An 18484-nucleotide genomic window follows, 5' to 3' on the forward strand; every position below is an offset into this window, starting at 1 on the left:
ACATACACTTACTTCCATATACATGCGATTAATTGCCAGGAGCGGCTGTTGATATTTTACAAAGTTAGAATTTATTTAGCTTAACGAACAATTTTGACATATATTTGATTAATCTGTCAGGAACATTTTTGCAATATTTTGATACATATGGTTACAGACACAAGTTAACAATGGTTGGGTTCACAGGTATATATCACAATCAGTGTTAATAAGATTCACAGTGCTAACTTAGTAACCATTGGTCTCTTTCAGAAACTATGACAACTTCCGCTTTTAAACTTACCTGTATTTAAGGTTTTAACTTGTTCTAATAGTATCCATTGTTTTATGCCTGAGGAAACGACCAGATATTGGTCGAGAAATGCGTAGCAGTTCTTTTATGGAATAAAGATTTTAATTCTTTCACACGGAAGTTGTCTTTCGCTTTCATTGATCCACTCTGGAAAGGTGTTTGATCTTGAATTCTACCGCAGTCTGCAATACAATTCCCCACAGACGCACGGTCACTTCAACCGAGCCACGCAGAGATTCACCGGCCTGCAGTACACCAGAGACTCACCAGTGTGCTAACCACTGAGAGTGTTAGTCCGCCCAACAGCACCGGTCACAGTACGGTGCATAGCTTTTCGGTAAGCCTTTTCGATTATTCTCTCTTTGAATCTGATTCAACAGTATCACGCTATGTTGTGCCCTCTCTTTCATTTCTAATTGGCCTCAGCTAGTTGCGGTCAGGTTCATCAGATTTCAGTCGGACAACATCAAGACTGTAGCCTATATCAACCATCAGGGGGCAACAAGGAGCCCTCTGGCAATGTTGGAGGTTTCAAAGATAATTCTATGGGCAGAGGTTCACTCTTGCCATCTCTCAGCTATCCATATCCCAGGAGAAGAGAACTGGGAGGCGGATTTTCTAAGTCGGCAGACTTTTCATCCGGGGGAGTGGGAGCTCCATCCGGAGGTATTTGCCCAGTTGATCCAACTATGGGGCAAACCAGAACTGGATCTCATGGCGTCTCGTCAGAATGCCAAGCTTCCTTGTTACGGGTCCAGGTCCAGGGATCCCAAGGCAGCGCTGATAGATGCTCTAGCAGCGCCCTGGTCCTTCAGCCTGGCTTATGTGTTTCAACCATTTCCTCTGCTCCCTCTTCTGATTGCCAAGATCAAGCAGGAGAGAGCTTCAGTGATTTTGATAGCCCCTGCGTAGCCACGCAGGACTTGGTATGCAGATCTGGTGGACATGTCATCCTTTCCACCATGGACTCTGCTGCTAAGGCAGGACCTTCTACTTCAAGGTCCCTTCAAACATCCAAATCTAATTTCTCTAAGTCTGACTGCTTGGAGATTGAACGCTTGATTCTATCAAAGTGTGGTTTTTCCGAATCGGTCATTGATACCTTAATTCAGGCTTGAAAGCCTGTTACCAGGAAAATCTATCATAAAATATGGTGTAAATATCTTCATTGGTGTGAATCCAAGGGTTACTCATGGAGTAAGGTCAGGATTCCTAGGATATTATCTTTTCTCCAAGAAGGATTGGAGAAGGGATTGTCAGCTAGTTCCTTAAAGGGACATATTTCTGCTCTGTCTATTCTTTTGCACAAGCGTCTGGCTGAGGTTCCAGACATTCAGGCGTTTTGTCAGGCTTTAGTTAGAATCAAGCCTGTGTTTAAACCTGTTGCTCCGCCATGGAGTTTAAATTTCGTTCTTAAAGTTCTTCAAGGGGTTCTGTTTGAACCTTTGCATTCCATAGATATTAAGCTTTTATCTTGGAAAGTTCTGTTTTTAGTAGCTATCTCCTCGGCTCGAAGAGTTTCGGAGTTATCTGCTTTACAATGTGATTCCCCTTATCTGATTTTCCATGCAGATAAGGTAGTGTTACGTACCACTAAGGTGGTATCTAATAAGAATATCAATCAGGAGATTGTTGTTCCTTCACTATGTCCTAATCCTTCTTCAAAGAAGGAACGTCTATTACACAATCTTGATGTGGTTCATGCTTTAAAGTTTTATTTACAAGCTACGAAGGATTTTCGTTAAACATCTGCTTTGTTTTTTGTCTACTCTGGACAGAGGAGAGGCCAAAAGGCTTCGGCAACTTCCCTTTCTTTTTGGCTAAGAAGTATAATACGCTTAGCTTATGAGACTGCTGGCCAGCAGCCTCCTGAAAGAATTACAGCTCATTCCACTAGAGCAGTAGCTTCCACATGGGCTTTTAAACATGAGGCCTCTGTTGAACAGATTTGTAAGGCAGCGACTTGGTCTTCGCTTCATACCTTTTCTAAATTCTATAAATTTGATACTTTTGCTTCTTCGGAGGCTATTTTTGGGAGAAAGGTCTTACAGGCAGTGGTGCCTTCCGTTTAAGTTCCTGCCTTGTCCCTCCCTTCATCCGTGTCCTAAAGCTTTGGTATTGGTATCCCACAAATAATGGATGAATCCGTGGACTGGATACACCTTTACAAGAGAAAAAAAAAATTATGCTTACCTGATAAATTTATTTCTCTTGTGGTGTATCCAGTCCACGGCCCGCCCTGTCATTTTAAGGCAGGTGTTTTTTATTTTTAAACTACAGTCACCACTGCACCCTATAGTTTCTCCTTTTTTCTTGCTTGTCTTCGGTCGAATGACTGGGGGTGGCAGTTAGGGGAGGAGCTATATAGACAGCTCTGCTGTGGGTGTCCTCTTGCAGCTTCCTGTTGGGAAGGAGAATATCCCACAAGTAATGGATGAATCCGTGGACTGGATACACCACAAGAGAAATAAATTTATCAGTTAAGCATAAATTTTGTTTTTATCACATATATGACACTGGAGGATATAAATATAACAACTAAAACTCATGATTGCTTGTATGTATGTACTGAATATACATAACAAAAAGTTATGTTTTTCTATAATCCCAGCCAAGGATTCAAAGCTTTATGACATGTTATAAAAGAGAGGGATGGGTACTTCCCTGGCCTTCTCTGGAAGGAAGATTGGTCAAGAAATTTAATTTCAGATTTAAGTGTATATAACTTTGATTTTAACTATATTCTTTTAGGGTCAAATTATTGCAATTATTTTCTCCCTTTTATTTTAAAAACTATTTTCTGTGTATAAATTGTTGACTTTTTTTATATTTAATGTTCCAAAGCTACATGTGAAAAAGTTCACCTGTAGCTTTATACTTACCTTTAGCGTGCTGGAGAGCCACACTGACCCGCTTCTCTTCTTCAGAGAGCCCCGGCCGCGCTAATAGGAGACATTCTCCTTTAGTGCAGGCCCTGGAAGCCATCGTGCTTAGCCTCCTATTAGCTCGTCCAGGGCTCTGTAAAGAAGAGGAGCAGGTAAACGCGGCCCTCCAGCTCGCTAAAGGTAATTTTTTAACTAAAGAAAAAAAATGAATGCTGACAAATTCATTATTTATTCGTTTTGTGAAAAGTAGACAAATTTCTGTGTTTTGTTAGCGAATGTGCATTAGATTGTAAGCTTAAAGGGACAGTACACTGTAAAATTGTTTTTCCATAAATGTATTTTAAATGACTTGTTATACCAGCTGCAGAGTATAAAATGTATGAGAAATTGCATTTTCAGGTTTATTTGTGTATCTGAAGTAGCTGGTTTTGTGCTTTGAAACCACAGCCTATTACAATGGGTTGAGCTTCAGGTAATATCAGATCTCATTATGTTATCACTTTCATGTACACAGACTTGCTTCCTTATCTTATATTTGTCTGGAACACCAAAGCTCAATACATAGAGAGAACAATGGAAAATTATCATTTTATTACTTAACTATCATGCCCCCCACTGAGGGTGTAATCTATTCTGCTGGCTGTGTTTACTTAGGCTATTCAATAGCGTATACGCCAGTATCAAAACTTTCAGTATAGGTTGGGAAACCACAAGCTAAATCAGCTATTTCAAATGCTGAAATATGAGTAAAGGAGCTACTTGCAACCAATTGAATACACTCTAGCAGGTAAAAAGGATCATTGGGAATAATTTAAAGGGGAGAAAGTTTTTGGGTGAACTGTCCCTTTAAGAGCATCTCTCTAACTGTAGCTCACTTTGTATAAAAGTGCCTCTACAACTGATTGTGCTCAAGGGCAGGTTGCTCCTCTCCTTTTGTTTGTTTGTCAATGCAAGTGTAGTAATGTACTGTACATTGTATAGTCCTACATAATGTCTCATTGTAAGTTTTTTATTGTATTTTACCCTTATGATTGTAGTGTACCTTTGTATAGTGCTGTGTAAAATGTTGTCGCTTTATAAATAAACAATAATAATTTGAAACAAAACAAATGTACGTCTAAACTTTAGTATTATGCTATTATAGAAATGCAATATCTGAGTAGAAGTTTGCTATAACAGCTTTCAACATCCACTCTGCCTAATAGGAATAACTCTGGAACTAAAATAGTTTGAAGCACATTTTTCACCTCAATTTATAATCTGGCTCTTAGTGCCTCATGATCTAAACCTCTCCACTCTGGCGAGATGATCTAATATGTGTTGTCAGTACCACAAGGTGCCTAAAAGACTTTTAAAAAATACAGTTTTTTTCTTGAGATTTGTTTCTCTCTCAATGCAGAGTTCTGTATGAAAGAGAGAGACCTACTGTGGGTGTTGAAAATAATCACCCCCCTTGAAAATCAAATTTTGTTGCTTTGCAGCCTGAAATAAAGACAGACACAGTTTTTATTTATCCAGTTGTAATTACTCAGTGCAACTTATAACATCCAAGTGAAAGATATAACACCAACATGTCAGGCAAAAATAAAGACAATTCAAAAATGGAATCACTGAGTTGGAAAAAGTATCACCCCCTCCTAAAATTGCTTGTAAACTCAATCAGGCGTAGCTAATCACCTTCTCAATGGCACACACAAAGCCATTTGACCTTCAACTGTGATCAGCTGTGAGCATATTGATTGGCTCAGCATGAAAATAGCTTTCCTGGTGCATCTTAGTCCCTGGTAGTGCAACAGAAGCAAACAATCAACTATGGGTGGCAAGGCACTGTCAAAAGATCTCTGGGATAATGTTGTGGACAGGCACAAGTCAGGAGATGGATACAAGAAAATATCAAAGGCTTTATCAATTCCTAGAAGCACTGTGACGTCTATTATTAAGAAATGGAAGGTATTTAGTACAACACAGACCCTCTCTGAATCAGGACCTCGCTCCAAACTGGATGAAAGAGCCAGGAGGAAACTGGAGGCCCACAGTAACTCTGAAGCATTTGCAGGAATTTATGACAAAGAGTGGTCGTTGTGTGCATGTGACAACAATATCACAAATTTTCCAGAAATGTGGCTTGTATGGGAGGGTTGCAAGAAAAAAGTCACTCCTCTTATACCAAATCGCTTGGAACTGTAAACTATTTTATTACTGCCTTGTATTTATTCCTCCCCTTTTACTTTTTTTTCTATTCTCTTTATTTGTGCTTTATTTTGAATAATATGAAGTATTGTGCAGGATGGTGGAAAGAAAATGTAAGAACAGAGAAGTGTTCAATATTCAGAAAGGATAATTGTCATAATGTATGGTACTCTGTAAGCTTGATTTGCAATCTTTGTTATGAAAAAGTGTTTGTATATTTCACCTATTTTTTTGTTTTTCCGAAAATTAAATAAAAAGAAGTGTAAAAAAAAAAGAAAAAAGTCACTCCTCAAGAAAGGCCACATGCAGTCATGAATGAGCTTTGCCATAACACATCAGGAGATTCTGAGGAAACATGGAAAAAGGTGTTATAGTCAGATGAGACTAAAATTGAATTATTTGGCCTGAACATCAAACAATATGTCTGGAGGAAATCCAATACATCTCACCATCTAAATAACACCATACCTACAGTAAAGCATGGAGGTGGTAATATTCTGTTAAGGGGCAGCACTGGAGCACTTGTCAGGATAGAAGGAATAATAGATGAGGCAAAATACCATCAAAGTCTTGAGGAAAATCTGCTGCCCTCTGCCAGGATGTTGTCAATGGGAAGAAGGTTTACTTCCAACATGACAATGACCCAAAGCACACAGCAAAAATGACCACACAGTGGTTGAAGGAGAAAAAGGTAATGTCCTTGCATGGCCTAGTCAGAGCCCAGACATAAACCCCATTGAATATCTGTGGCATGACGGTCACCATCAAATGTAACAGAACTGGAGTAGTTCTGTAAAGAAGAGTGGGCAAATATTGCACAGACTAGGGGGTCTATTTATTAATGTGTTGACGGACATGATCCGATATAGCGTATCATGTCCGCCACACATCGATAAATGCAGACAGCATACGCTATTATTGCACCAGCAGTTCTTGTGAACTGCTGGTGCAATACCACCCCCTGCAGATTTGCAGCCAATCGGCCGCTAGCAGGGGGTGTCAATCAGCACGATCGTATTTGATCGGGTGGATTGCTGTCCCCCACCTCAGAGGTGGCGGACGAGTTAGGGAGCAGCGGTCTTAGGACCGCTGCTTCTTAACTTCCGCTTCAGCCGGAACTGAAGCGGAGGGTGTCGGAGGCAGCATCCACTGCTTCTTAAATAGACCCCTAGATGTGCAAAGTTAGTAGAGAAATATCCCAACAGACTAAAGACTGTAATTAAAGCAAAAGGTGGTTTAACAAAATACTGACACAAGGAGGTGATCCTTTTTCCAACTCAGTGATTCAGCTTTTTAATTGTCTTTATTTTTGCCTGACATATTGGTGTTATATCTTTTACTTGGATGTTATAAGTTGCACTGAGTAATTACAACTGGATAAACAAAAACTGTGTGTCTTTATTTCAGGCTTCAAAGCAACAAAATGTTATAATTTTCAAGAGGGGTGATTCTTTTCAATTCCCACTGTGCATTGAAATAATGCTAAAAAAAAAAAGTCCCCAAAGATCTGGCGAGATTTCTCTCCATGACGGCGAGTTTTGATCATCAGGAACTTAAGTCTAATGTCCCTTTGAGTTAAAATGCATTGCATAGTAGTTGTTTTTGTCCTTTGACGTTCTCGGATTGTTTTTGTGTAATCAGTAATATGAACCAACCACTTGCATTCCTTCACACGATTATTTTTGCACATGGAAAGAAATATATCGGTAACTATACACAGTAGGATTTCAAAATTACAACTTTTGATTCAAATTCAAGAGAATAAAATTTCTCGCTATGTGAGGATGGTAAAAACGCGTTTTGTGTTTTCACCAATTTATTTAAACACTTCATGAAACAAAATGTTAGCAAAATTAAAAAAAACACAATTTTACCTCATTTGTCAATGTTTCATTTTCTTTTTTTACTATGGCTCACATAATGGTGTCCGCACATTATGTTTTTATTTGACTTGTAATTTTCATATGTTGTGGTTTAAGTGACGACAAAGATTCAAAATCCAATTCTTTTCCGAGCCTACAATAATATTCAGCATACTCCTGTGTTTCTCTCTCTCTCTCTTTTTTTTTTTTTTAAAGGAAACCTTAGGCTTTATTAGCTTATACTCTGGCCTTTTCTGTTTTATAGCCTTAAGTTTTAGCAGTTACTATTCATTTTTCTTATTCTTGGGCATTGTTTATGACATCAGGTTTAATGATTAACTCCACTGCCAGCATTCTTTTCTGTTTAAGTCATCCACTTTGTCTTTATAACTAGACAAAAATAATTCAAGTGGCAGCAGTGAGTTTCGTAATTGATGTCATATTGAATGTCCAAGCATTATGAAATGGATAACATGCAGTGGGATGCATTGGCAGTACTACAAAAGTCACAGATTTAAAGGGACGTTGTAATGCAAAATAATGACACGGTCAAAATTGCTAAAGTATGTATTTGTTTGTATTAATGACCCTAGGTTATTTTGTGTTTTCAAAAGGGGTTAAGCACGTAGGTAAAGCTCCACTGAAAAGCTGCTAGCATTGAATCTCCTAAGCAGGAACTTGATGATTGACAGCAACATCTAATACTGTTCTTGATTGGTTTACAAGTGGTGTTTTGCTTGGTAGCTCCAGTGTAAAAAGCACCTGAATATGACTTTACTTTATGTGTTAAACCCTTTTGCAGATGTTAAGCACATAGTAAGTTGGGGTCAATAATACATGATCTAATGATTAAGAGCAGGGAATGCCAACTTCATAACACATGGGGCCGCAGATCAAAATTTTAGAAGCCTTAAAGAGTACATTAATTTATAGATAGTGAATACACAAATAATATATTTCCTAAAAATGTCCAGTGTCATAGGATCAATCTGCTCTTTCCACCCTCATTTTGCCCACCAACCAGAAGTCCCCAGACCTGGGACCACAAAATCTATGGCACACATTCACAGCTTTACTTTTTTTCCTGGGACTGCATGAGATTTTTGCTTTAAAATATCCTTTTAACCTGCAAATTGTATTAATTATGCAGGTTGTTTATAAAATAAGATAATGTTTTTCTTATGTTTCTTTTTTTTATGTTTGCCAAATATATAGTGTGCAGAAGATGAAGAAACACGCAGTCTAGTTCGCCAATATGGAGGTCTTCAGCCACTTGCCACACTTCTTGGCCAATTTGACAATAAGGAGCTATTAGCGGCAGTGACAGGAGCCATCTGGAAATGCTCCATCAGTCGGGATAATGTGACAAAGTATGAGTAACATTTAGATTTTGTCTATTTTCTAATGTTATTGCTATGTGTTTTACATTATCTAAATCCCAGACAGTGATAATGTTCATTTTAAAATGCATTTGGCTGTTAATGGCCAGCTGGTAAAGTGGAAATAAGGTCATTTGCAGGGTGAGGAATTTCTTTCAAATGGAGAGGACAAGATCAATGAGTAATGAAACTAGCAGGACATGATCAATGAGTAATGAATGTAGCAGGCAGCTTAAATGAGGTTTTTGGCTTAGGAAACAAGTGCCTAGACTACAAATATGAACTGGATTGACATAACTATCTTTTCAGGAGCAGTGATTTACATCCAAATGTCTGTAAGAAGACAATTTAGAGACGATCCACAGTGATAAGCAGTTCTTGGCTTTTAGAAAGAGGAGCATATGTCCTTATAGATCATTATGTCGTTACATAAAATAGGACTATTCTGGTTAATAAAAAATATAGAATGTACAAATAATTAGTTTCCCTTTATTGTTCTGTTCTACCTTATGATATTTGCTTCTGCAGGAGGTTATTTTTTTGGATGTTTTACTGAAGTGTTCTACTCCTCCCAACAAGAGGTGCATTACTGGTAGACAGCTTGATTATAGATCTTGGCAACTAAAGCCTACACGGGTTCTCAGGCTGTTATTATTTATGTGGGGATCCATAAGACCATATGGAATGGAATTTATGTTGTTGATCTACTTTCCCTTATTCAAGGTGCAGGTTGCAATAGCCATATTGGACTGCGGGTACTTAGATGTGTAGTGGGCCTTCTGGAGTTGCAATTAAGGATCCAATACCTCATTTAACCCCTTATTTTTATTAGAAAGCATAAGGGACATTTCAAGTTTAATGATTCAGATAGGGCATGCAGTTAAAAGAAATAAAATCTTTCCAATTTACTTTTGTTGTAAGTTTTACTTATGTCTTGTAATGTTCTTTGTTGAAGAGCATATCTATATACATGTGCAGGAGCATGCATGTGTCTTGAGCACTACATGGCAGCAGTGTTAACAACAATGTACCACAGAAACACAAATTCTGATGACGGATAAAAACAATAGGCCCAACAAGTCTGTTCATATTTTCTATATATGTATAAGATTAAAGGGATACTAACCCCACATTTTTTTCTTTCATGATTCAGATAGAGCATGCAATTTTAAGCAACTTTCTAGTTTACTTGTATTATCAATTTTTCTTTGTTCTTGTGTTATCTTGATTTGAAAAAGCAGTAATAAAATGTTAGGAGCCGGCCCATTTTTAGTTCAGCACCTTGGTAGAGCTTGTTGATTGGTTTGCTACATTTAGCCACAAATCAGCAAGTGCTACCCAGGTGCTGAACAAAAAATGGTCCGGCTCTAAAGCTTACAGTACTGCTTTTTCAAATCAAGATAGCATAAGAACAAAGAAAAATTGATAATAGGAGTAAATTAGAAAGGTGCTTAAAATCTCATGCTCTATCTGAATCATGAAAGAAAAAAAAATGGGTTTAGTATCCCTTTAATTTGTTTATAGGACAGCCTTATGCTTATGCTTAGTGTTTGTCTTTACCACCTGTAATGGAAGTTTATTGCATGGATCAACTACCCTTTCTGTTAAGATGTACCTCCGCAATTACTCCTGAACCTACTACCCTTCAAGTTAAGATCATGACCCTTATTCTGCGGTTGCGCTTTTTACAGTCTCAGCTTTATTAAGTCCATTTATATACTTGAAAATTTCTATCATAGATATCACCTCTCCCTTCCCTCATCTAAGCTATACATATTTTTTATACGTTTTTTATTTTTTGACCATGTACCATTATAGTAGCCCTCCTTTTGTAGGTTGAGCTCCACTCAGTTGAAAGGCTAGACCCCTCCTCTCTCACTGAACATCCTCTCTCACAAGCTAGGCCCCACTCACTTTCCTTCTTACTGGCAAAGCCTCTCTTTAGAAGGCTATAGACTACTGCCATCATCCTCTTTCTCACTGATATAGCTTGCTTACAGGCTGGGCTCACTTAATTAGAAGGCCAGACGTCTCTCAAATTCTGATAAGAGTTACAGCAGACTGATGATAACATTGGAAATATATTAATGATGCGAAGCAGATAATTTATTAAGCTTATAGTCTATATTTGGCTAATATTAAATCACGTGACTCTTATTTCTATGCCATATTAACTATAGCTTCTCTATTTGAACAGAATCTTTTATGCATTTCTCTATCAGAAAGGAAGTTTAATCTGGATTGAGGAAGTAAAACCCTGAATACCCTAAGACACCTTATTTGTGGTTGTATTACGGTTCTCTCCTGGTTCTGTAGTTGAATTCTTCTTCTCCTGCCTCTAAGATGAACGCAGAAACAAAAACCTAAGCATAACTGTATTCATGTTTAAAATAAAAGCACACAGTTATAGTATCCAAGAGAGTAATAAAAAAAACTTGGATGAGATTGCCCTTTTATAGTTGACACTCCCTTTGTTTACTTAAAGGTAGCGTCTTATTGGCCACTGATTGCTATGGTATACACAAGTTCTAAGCTTGAGGATTTAAAAGGCATGTCCTTCGTACCCCGAGTGAACAATCAGTATACTGCTATATTTAGCTGTTTTGCATGTTCTACCTCAACCTAAACTGAACATTTCAATACTTAAAGGGGCATGAAACCAAAATGTTGTCTTTTATGACAGAAATAGAGTATGCAATTTTAAACAATTGTAAAATTTACTTCTGTAGTCCAATTTCTTTCTCTCGCCTAATATCCTTTGTTGAAAAACATACCTCGTTAGGCTCAAGAGTTGCTGATTGGTGGCTGCACGTATATGCCTCATGTTATTGGCTCACCTATATTCATTGCTTCTTCTCCAACAAAGAATACCAAGTGAATGAAGCAATTTAAATGATAGAAGTAAATTGGAAAGTTGTTTAAAACTGTATTCTCTGTCTGAATCATGAAAGAAAAAGTGTGGGTTTCATGTCCCTTTAAGTAATGGTTAGAGAAAAGCTATATAAACAATAATGTTTAGAATAAATTACACTCCCAGTTGGAGGAGAATAAATTATGCTCCCAGTTGGAGGAGGCAATAAAATATTCATTTTTTCATTGGTCTCACTGTGTATAACAATATACTGAGGATGTGGTGTAAATACAGAAAGACAATGATTAGCTTGTGGTGTCAGTAAGCAGAGATATATATTTCATGTACAATAATATACATTTTCCATATATTTTAAAATCTGCAGATGATACAATGGGGTTGATTTAACATGGTCCGCTCATTGGATGATGTCCGACAGACATCGCTAAATGCCAACAGCATACGCTGTCGGCATTTATCATTGCACAAGCAGTTCTGGTGAACTGCTTGTGCAATGCCGCCCCCCTGCAAATTTGTGGCCAATCAGCTGCTAGCTGGGGGTGTCGATCGTATCTGATTGGGTTGATTGCTGTCCGACTGCTTCTTAACTCCTGTTTCCAGCAAGCCTGAAGGATCGCACGGAAACAGATGCATTGGGGCCGGTTGACGGTTTGTTAAATCGTCCCCAATAAGTCATGAATACATTGTAGTAGTGTTTAGAGGTTCTACTTTTCCTATTTCTCATGTATAGTATTATTTTCAGTATACTGTGATCAGGCACATAAACCAGTTCATGTGTAATTGTTGGCTTTCCATAAGAGGAATGTCATCAACCTGGTACATAACTCATCTACAGAATTTATGATTTGCCAGTATGGGCCAGTGTGCAAAGAAAAACTGTAACAACTATTTTTTCAGCAAGATCACAATCAAATTAAATCCCCCCTCAATTACCTCCCAAAATATCCTACTTATTTCCTACCTATCATCCATTTGAAGACTCTTAAAGGGACACTGAACCAAAATATTTTCTTTTGTGATTCAGATAGAGCATGGAATTTTAAGCAACTTTCTAATTTACTCCTATTATCACATTTTCTTTATTCTCTTGGTGTCTTTATTTGAAAAGCAAGAAAGTAAGTTTAGATGCCGGCCCATTTTTGGTGAACAACCTGGGTTGTCCTTGCTGATTGGTGGATAAATTCATCCACCAATAAAAAAGTGCTGTCCAGAGTGCTGAACCAAGAAAAACGCTTAGATGCCTTCTTTTTCAAATAAAGATAGCAAGAGAACGAAGAAAAATTGACAATAGGAGTAAATTAGAAAGTTGCTTAAAATTGCATGCTCTATCTGAATCACAAAAGAAAAAAATTAGGGTCAGTGTCCCTTTAACTAATTAGCTTCTTGCTAGCAGCAACATATCCCTTTTAGATTCTGTCCACACCACTGTCTCACTTTTTTCTTTTCCCCTTTCTATATATAAAGAATAAGTATGTGAGAAGAGGAAAAAGGAATGCAGAGTCTTCAAGGTAGATGAAATAAAGTATTTATTAGGAGCAGGCTTATCGTCAGACACAGGTAAGCTCCTATCTTACGCGTTTCGCGCATGGGCACATGCGCTTCATCAGATATAAAGAATAAGTATTGAGGATGAGCAGGCTCTTTAGAAAATTAGAGTCCAACCATTCTTTTCATTGGTTAGTACTAATTAAGAGTTGACAGGCTAAGTTTTGTGGGGGTTTGGTTAATGGGTTTGGCATAAAAATTTTCATTAGTCCAAAGTCAAAAGTCTTCTCTGAAATCTAGAAAGCAGCCTGAGATAAAGGTTTAGCAGAAGATTAGTTGACAGCACAGAAGATTTGATAATAGATTTAAATGGACAGTCTACTTGAAAATGTTTATGGTTTAAAAAGACAATGCTAGCTCATGTTTGCCATATAGATAACATTATACTCACTCTGGTGGAGTTACGCAAGAGACAGCACTAATGGGCTAAAATGAAAGCTTGTAAAAATCACTGAGATAAGGAGGCAGTCTGCAGAGGCTTAGATAAAAGGTAATCACAGAGGTAAAAAGTATATTAGCATAACAGTGTTGGGAATGGGTAATAAAGGGATTATCTATCTTTTTAAAGAATAACAATTTTCAAGTAGAGTGTCCCTTTAAAGAAAATAACATTTACTACATCTAATTCAGGGCAAATTTCTGCAGTTTCTTTTTGAGTGGAGAATTTGCTGTTGAAAGCGAGTATTCAGGATAAATATTAAAAGCAGAGACGTGTTTCTAAAATCAGTAACCCAAGAATGACATAATATTCTTTATCCATACAGGACGTAATATTCTTTATCCATACAGGACGTAATATTCTTTATCCATACAGGACGTAATATTATTTATCCATTAAGGACGTAATATTCTTTATCCATACAGGACGTAATATTATTTATCCATAAAGGACGTAATATTCTTTATCCATACAGGCCGTAATATTCTTTATCCATACAGGAAGTAATATTGTTTATCCATACAGGACGTAATATTCTTTATCCATACAGGAAGTAAAGTTTTTTGGACAAGGGTATTCATTTATTTATGTGGTGTTAACACATATCTATTTGCTATCTGGTTGCTATTCCACGTCCCTTTAATGTATTTTCAGTATACTGGTATGTATTTCTTCCTCTGCGTTTTTTGCCCTGGTTGCTATTTCACATCCCTTTAATGTATTTTCAATATACTGGTATGCATCCTCTGATGTCTGAATGTATGACTTTTTCTGAATATTTGTTATCAGCTCCATTGTACAATTTCTGTGTGCATCCCCCAGCCATTTGCTCACCCCCCATCTAATTTACAAGTTTGTAACTCCAGTCTACCTAACTAGTCTACTTGTAACACAGCTGCCTTGAATCAAATCATTCCAACTCTAATTTCACTACTATATACAGCTGAGACCTGGCTCTGTGAAGCCTTGGCTCTAAGCTTCAAAGTGGCTCTGGATTATAAGTGGACGAGTTAAGAACTGGAGGGGAAACTGCAGACCCCACTAACAGGTAATCCTTACTAACTATACACCTGCACAATGCTCTCTATGTCCTTTCTGCTCTTTCTGTCTGCGATCTTCCTAAAATTCACTGCATGCCCTTATAACATCAATAATCACCACACTATCCTTATCTCTCCCTCCCTTCTCTCATACCCTATGCTGTTCTCTCATGAACTACTCTGTTTCCTTAGCAATACTTCCCCATCTAACTCTCCGGTGTCTAATCATACACGATCCTTCAAGTCTCACTCTCACCTTCTGTCACTCTCACTGCTACTACTGCTTGCTGCTGGTGACGTCTCTCCTAACCCTGGCCCTGCAGCAATCAACACAATTTTACACTCTCGCTCAGTCTCCAACAATACAAACTCAAGGTCACGTGATCCCAACAATCTCATCTCCATTTACCGACAGCGCTTATCCCCTCTCTTTTCTTGTGCCCTCTGGAATGCACGCTATGTCTGTAACAAACTTACAACTGTTCACGACCTGTTTGTTTCTAACGCTTTCAATCTTCTAGCAATTACTGAAACCTGGCTATCTTCCTCTAACACTGCTTTAATTGCTGCTCTAACGCATAGCGGTCTCCACTTTAGCCACACACCTAGGCCAGGTGAGAGACATGGTGGCGGTGTTGGAATCTTACTATCCTCCTCCTGCTTCTATCAGCACCTGCATCCTCATCCATCTCTCTCCTTCTCCTCCTTTGAAGTCCACTGCATCCGCATTTTCTCCCCCCTCTCCCTCAAGGTGGCAGTTATCTATCTCCCCCCTGGACCAACCTCCCAATTCCACGACAACTTTGCTCCCTGGCTTTCTCATTTTCTCTCTACAAATACACCTGCTCTAATCCTAGGGTACTTTAACATCCCCATTGATAACCCATCTGCCCCTGCTGCCTCTAAACTTCTCTTACTCACAAACTCCTTTAGTCTCTCACAATCCACCCTATTCCCTACTCACCGTGACATACACTCTCTTGATCTGGTATTCTCCTACCTCTGCTCCCCTTCTGATGTCACCTGTCGCCCATTTCCCATCTCAGACCACCATCTGCTCACCTATAATCTCAATGTACATGCTAAACCTATTTCTCCCCCCCCCCCCCGCCTCCGCACCAGTAGAAATCTGCACACTGGGATCCTCTCCAACTTTCTAACCTTATTAAAAAACGCCTTCCCCACACTTCCACGGTATCCTGCCCTGACCTTGCTACAAACCACTATAACAATACTCTCTCCTCTGCACTAGACACCCTTGCTCCTCCACAAATACTCTCAGCAAACACGCTATCTACAAAAATGCTCCCGTGCTGCTGAACGTGCCTGGAGGAAATCCCGCTCTGAACCCGATTTCCTACACTATAAGTTCATTCTTTATTCTTACTCCTCTGCCCTTCACTTAGCCAAGCAAAACTACTTCTCTTCTCTCATATCTTCTCGCTCCTCAAACCCTAAACGTATCTTCTCCACTTTCAACACTCTCCTCTTTCCACCTGCACCACCCCCTTTATCTGACTTTAGTGCTCAAGACTTGGCAGACTATTTTTTCAACAAAACACTTACCATCCGAAGTAACATCCCACCACAAGACTGCAACCTTCCATCTCTGCCCCCGGTCACCCCCTCCAACACTCTCAGTACCTTTCCCCCAACCACTGAGAATGAAGTGAGTTCCCTTATATCTTCCTCACACCTCACTACCTGCCCCCTTGACCCTATCCCGTCACATCTAATACCTTCTCTGTCCTCTACCCTCACCCCAGCTCTTACTCACATATTCAACCGATCCCTTACTACTGGTTCATTTCCATCATCCTTCAAACATGCAAAGGTCACCCCCATCCTCAAAAAACCCTCCCTCAACCCCAATTCTCCTGCAAACTACCGCCCCATATCACTACTTCCTTTAGCTTCTAAAGTCCTGGAAAAACTAGTTTTCAATCGCCTAACACACTTCCTATCCTGCAACTCATTGCTTGACCCTCTGCAATCTGGCTTCCGTCCCCAACACTCAACTGAGACTGCCCTCACCCAGGTTACTAACAATCTTCTTTCTGCTAAAAACAATGGCCACTATTCTATACTTATCTTACTTGACCTGTCTGCTGCCTTTGACACTGTTGACCATCCCCTCCTCCTTCGGACTCTCAGTTCCCTTGGGCTCTGTGACATTGCCCTCTCCTGGATCCACTCTTATCTCTCTAATAGGTCCTTTTCTGTCTCATTTGCTGGCGACTCCTCCTCTCCATTGCCTCTGTCTGTTGTAGTACCTCAAGGCTCTGTTTTAGGCCCTTTACTCTTCTCTATTTATACTTCCTCACTGGGTAAACTTATTAGTAGATATGGCTTCAACTATCACCTCTATGCTGATGATACTCAGATCTACCTATCCACCCCTGCACTCTCTCCTTCTGTCCTTTCCCACATCAGCGACTGCTTATCTGGCATTTCTTCCTGGATGGCCTCTCACCACCTAAAAATCAGCATGTCCAAGTCTGAGCTTCTTTTAATCCCCCCATCTAATTCTACTCCAGTTTCTAACTTTACTATCACTGTTGATGACACCACTATCTCCCCATCAGCCCAAGTCCGCTGCCTAGGAGTTATACTTGACTCCAATCTGTCCTTCATACTCCACATCCAATCGCTCTCTTCATCCTGTCGCAACCACCTACGCAATATCTCCAAAATTCGTCCTTTTCTGTTTGCTGAAACTACTAAACAGCTAATCCATTCCCTAGTAATTTCCCGGCTTGACTACTGTAACAACCTACTAACTGGCCTTCCTCTCTCTCGCCTCTCCCCCTTCAATCCATCCTAAATGCCTCTGCTAAGCTAATCCACCTCTCCCGACGCTCTGTATCCGCTACACCCCTCTGGGAGTCCCTTCACTGGCTTCCCATTCACAGCAGAATTAAATTCAAAATTCTCACTCTGACCTTCAAAGCCCTTACCAATGCAGCCCCCCCATACCTTTCCTCACTCATCAACAAAAATACTCCAGCCCGTCCCCTAAGATCCAACAATGATCTACTCCTTGCCTCTTCTACCATCACCTCCTCTCATGCTGGACTACAGGGCTTCTCTTGTGTGGCACCAACCCTGGAACGCACTTCCTCGAGCTGTCAGACTTTCCCCCAACCTCTCCTCCTTTAAATGCTCCCTAAAGACCCTCATGTTCAGGGAAGCCTATCACCAAATCAGTAACTAATGAATTCCACTTGCCTAATAGTTGCCCTCATCTAACTCCACACTAACATCATTCCCACCTTTGCAGTCCCCACCTCCTGTTTCTCACCCTCCTACCTATTTAGATTGTAAGTTCCCACAGGAACAGGGCTCCCAATTCCCCCTATATTTGTTTGTTACATTTTGTCTGGTGTCTCATATTGTACTGTCCTTTTTACCTTTGTTACCCATGGACAGCGCTGCGGAATCTTTTGGCGCTTTATAAATAAAGAATAATAATAATAATATCAGTCTATGTTCACTTACATGTTGGTCTCTTTTTTTGCTAATTTCTTAAAGGTTTCAAGAGTATAAAGTGATAGAAACTCTGGTAGCTTTGCTGACAGATCAGCCCGAGGAAGTCCTTGTTAATGTTGTTGGAGCCTTAGGAGAATGTGGCCAAGAACCAACTAATCGAGCGATCATCCGAAAAAGTGGCGGAATCAATCCCCTTGTAAACTTGCTTTCTGGAACAAACCAAGCACTTCTTGTGAATGTTACAAAAGCTGTAGGAGCTTGTGCTTCAGAACCTGAGAATATGGCGTAAGTTACATTTTTTTACATATTTCACAGTGGATATGGAAAATTAGAATATAGTGGACACTAACTACATGATTAATGTAATAAGTACACCTCAACCTTCATATAAGTTAATAAAAAAATAAACTAAATAATTTATATGCTGGTTGTACTCATATTGAGTCCTTTTACTTCAATATCACTCCATGTGTGGTCACAACATTTCTATG

General features: G+C 39.2%; 1 protein-coding gene across 2 annotated transcripts in view; it reads left to right on the forward strand.

Moving 5' to 3' along the window:
* The window catches only part of ODAD2 (outer dynein arm docking complex subunit 2), a 296623-nt gene that overhangs the window by 154218 nt on the left and 123921 nt on the right, over positions 1 to 18484 (forward strand). For both annotated transcript variants that reach the window (XM_053713898.1, XM_053713899.1), the window contains 2 exons: positions 8445 to 8599; positions 18036 to 18278. In XM_053713898.1, the coding sequence (XP_053569873.1) occupies positions 8445 to 8599; positions 18036 to 18278 (398 nt within the window). The remainder of the gene's footprint in view (positions 1 to 8444; positions 8600 to 18035; positions 18279 to 18484) is intronic.

The sequence above is a fragment of the Bombina bombina genome, chromosome 5 (genome assembly GCF_027579735.1).
Source record: "Bombina bombina isolate aBomBom1 chromosome 5, aBomBom1.pri, whole genome shotgun sequence".
In the NCBI taxonomy this organism is placed as follows: domain Eukaryota; kingdom Metazoa; phylum Chordata; class Amphibia; order Anura; family Bombinatoridae; genus Bombina; species Bombina bombina.